This window comes from Lathyrus oleraceus, chromosome 1 (assembly GCF_024323335.1).
Source record: "Lathyrus oleraceus cultivar Zhongwan6 chromosome 1, CAAS_Psat_ZW6_1.0, whole genome shotgun sequence".
In the NCBI taxonomy this organism is placed as follows: Eukaryota; Viridiplantae; Streptophyta; class Magnoliopsida; order Fabales; family Fabaceae; genus Lathyrus; species Lathyrus oleraceus.
Window position 1 is genome coordinate 88,633,000 of NC_066579.1, and position 2,974 is coordinate 88,635,973.

The window sequence follows — 2,974 nt, forward strand, 5'->3', positions numbered from 1 at the left end:
AAACCGATACCCACAAAATAGAAAACCTTGTTGAGTATTCTTATGTTCCAGAAGATGCTCTAATAATTGAAGAAGTACCTCCCCATTTTAAGTCCTTATAATATCTTTAAAAAAAAACAATTACCATATCCATTAGAAACCTAATCTCTATAAACCGCCCTCATACGAAAGAGTATGTCTAGTCATCCCGACTGGACCAAAGTGAAGGTTGAGAAAAACAAGAAAGGGGGTTTGAATTGTTTTGGAAATAAAAACATTTTTTTTTCAGAAATCAAAACACACAGAATTTTATACTGGTTCGCTTGAAATTCAAAGTTACTCCAGTCCACCTGGCCAAGGTGATTTCGCCTTCAAAAAGGACTTAATCCACTAATCTTGAAAGATTACACAACCAAACGTCTAAGAGAATAATCTCTTAGCCCTCTCAAGTTTTCAGACTGCGCAGAGTCACTTAAGGAAGTAGTTTAAGCAAGAGTAAATTGTAATGTAAAGTGCTTTCAACAAAAAGCAAATATTACAGAAATATAAGAACAATAGCTTTTCACGTAAGAGCAGTAGCTCGTGAAAATGAGAGAGGATGAATGAGATTTCTGTGTGTCTCAGGTGTGTTTTCTTGTGAAGTATTCCGTTCTTTATATAATCGTTGTGAAAGACCGTTGGAGTGAAGACAAAATCTTGGTCATTAAAGAATGATTAATGTCATTACTCTCTTTGTTTCTTTCTAAAACCGTTTTGTCCGCCTCATTATTCCCTTCTTGAAATACTTTCTTTCCATATTAAGATTCTTTTTCGGTTACGCGTTCTGGACTGGTGAGTCTACGTCAGAGTCTTGATATGTCAGAGTTTGTCTTCAGAGGATGATTATGTATGACTTCATCAGAGCTTCTCAGTGCTCTAGACTTCTTAAGTATCAGAGTCTGGATTCAGTAGTCTTTTAACGAAGCTTTTGACATTTTAAATGTTACGCTGGTATCTGCGTTGTTCAGAGTCAGAACCTTCTGGACGCATACTTTCTGAGTGGCATCTGATCATCGAATATCTGATGTAATTTTGTATCTGATGTATGGTCAAAATCCTGCGAAGTGTTCAGAGTCCTACACACTAAGAAAAAATCACGTTAGAGTACCATTTTCGTTTCATCCTTTGTTATCATCAAAATCTTAGAGATATATTGTAGAACCAACTTTATTCTTACAATCTCCCCCTTTTTGATGATGAAAAAACAATTTAGATTAAAGATGAAACATTTAAAGAAACTCTTAGATCAGATATTACAGTGGGCTCCCCCTGAGTTAGATCTTTGGATAGCTCAGAAGTTCTTACCGGACCTTCCATGGTTTGGTGCTTTTAGCTACTTTCCTGCATATCTTAAGTCATTGATTTTGTAATAGTTTATTGAACATGTTTGCAGTGCTTGAGAGGAATTAGTTATGTTTTCATCATAGCTGTTTTAGTTCTCCCCCTTTTTGTCAGAATCAAAAAGACATAGCAGCAAAAAAATGATATTGATAGAGAAGCATTTACAGATAAGCACATAAGTCAGAAGGAAGAAAGCAAGAAGCATACATCAAAACATAGAAAGCAACAAGCAAAATAGCCTAGGTGTCTAAGGGTTTGGAGGCGGAGGCATCCTCTAGAGCAGCTGGGACATAATGTTCTGAATGTTAACGTTGACAAAGTCCTGTTGATCTAGTCTGGCTCGAACTATCTATTGTTCTTTCTGCAGTTCTTCGAGAGTCTTTAAGACCAGAGGGACGAACCCAGAGTTGGAGTGCTCCCCCTGAGTCAGTTCAGCAGCTTCGGCTTTGGCAGCAGTTTCTTCAATAATGCGAGCTGCTTCTTCAACGTCGGCTTTAGCTTTTGCCTCAGCCTTAGCAGCATCAACATCAGCAATAGCCTTTGCTTCAGCTTCTCTGATTCTCTGAAGTTCTTCTAGACGCGCTTTCTCTTCAACTTCCTTCCTTGCCCGTTCCTCAGCTTCTCTGGCTAGGCGCTCTTGGAGTCTGATCTCAACGTCTCTGATGAAGTCGTTGCGGACTTGTTCAAAGAGGCCTTTCAGCTTGAAGGCTTCAGAGGTCATCCAACCTATCACTCTGTTCCAGTGGATCCTTACAGCAGAGGGATCATCACTAATACTATAGTTGATGGTCAGAGACTTGACCTTCTCAACTGAAGACTCTGCAAAAACCTTGATTGCTTCTTCAAGGGTAGGAAGGGTAGTTTTTGGTTCATTGGCAGAGGCTGGGGAGGGTGAGATGGGGGCACTTAGATTAAGTGTGGGAGTTGTTAGGTCAGCGGAGGTGATGGGTGGTGGTATGTCAGAGTGGGTTGGTTCAGATGGTTGTGGTTCAGAGTGGGTTGGTTCAGATGGTTGTGGTTCAGAGTGAGTTGGTTCAGTTGGTTGTGGTTTAGAGTGGGTTGGTTCAGATGGTTGTGGTTCAGATGTGGTTGGATTTGGATGTTCCGGAGGTGGGGAAGTGACTTCAGGTTCAGGTTCAGGATGTGATGGCTTTTGAGAGGCCAGAGCACGGGATTGGAGCTGAGCCAGAGTGGGGGATTGAGGGTCAGATGGTTCAGTATCAGAGGAGAGTTCGTAGTAAGGTGGGGATTGAGGAGATGGTGATGATGATGGTGAGGTGGTTTCATTCAGCATTTCTGCATCTGAAATAGGTAAAGTTGTGGTGGCGAGGTTGAATTTCAGAGATGGTGGGTTAGAATATCTGGTGGTTAAGGGAGGAGTTTAAGCAGAGGTGTATATGGGGGTTGTTTGGGGAAGAGAAGAAGCAATAGGTTTAATTTTGACAGAGGGGGGGGGGGGGGGGGGGGAGAGATACAAACTTACCTGGAGAGCCAACCAGAGGATCTGGGGGTCTTGATCCAGATGATTCTCCTAGCTTAGCTTGCTTCGCCTTCTTGGACTTCTCAGAGGGCTCTCGCATCCTCTTCATGAAGTTTGGTAGATGCTCAGGTAGCC

General features: G+C 41.7%; 1 protein-coding gene across 1 annotated transcript; it reads right to left on the reverse strand.

The window, feature by feature from the left end:
• Nucleotides 1–1,708: 1,708 nt before the first annotated feature.
• On the reverse strand, nt 1,709–2,653 carry LOC127092972 (extensin-like). Its single transcript, XM_051031870.1, has 2 exons — nt 2,266–2,653; nt 1,709–1,986 (listed from the first exon to the last, which is right to left on the reverse strand). Exons 1-2 carry the CDS (start codon nt 2,651–2,653, stop codon nt 1,709–1,711), a joined length of 666 nt encoding a protein of 221 aa, XP_050887827.1.
• Between the last annotated feature and the right edge of the window lie 321 nt (nt 2,654–2,974).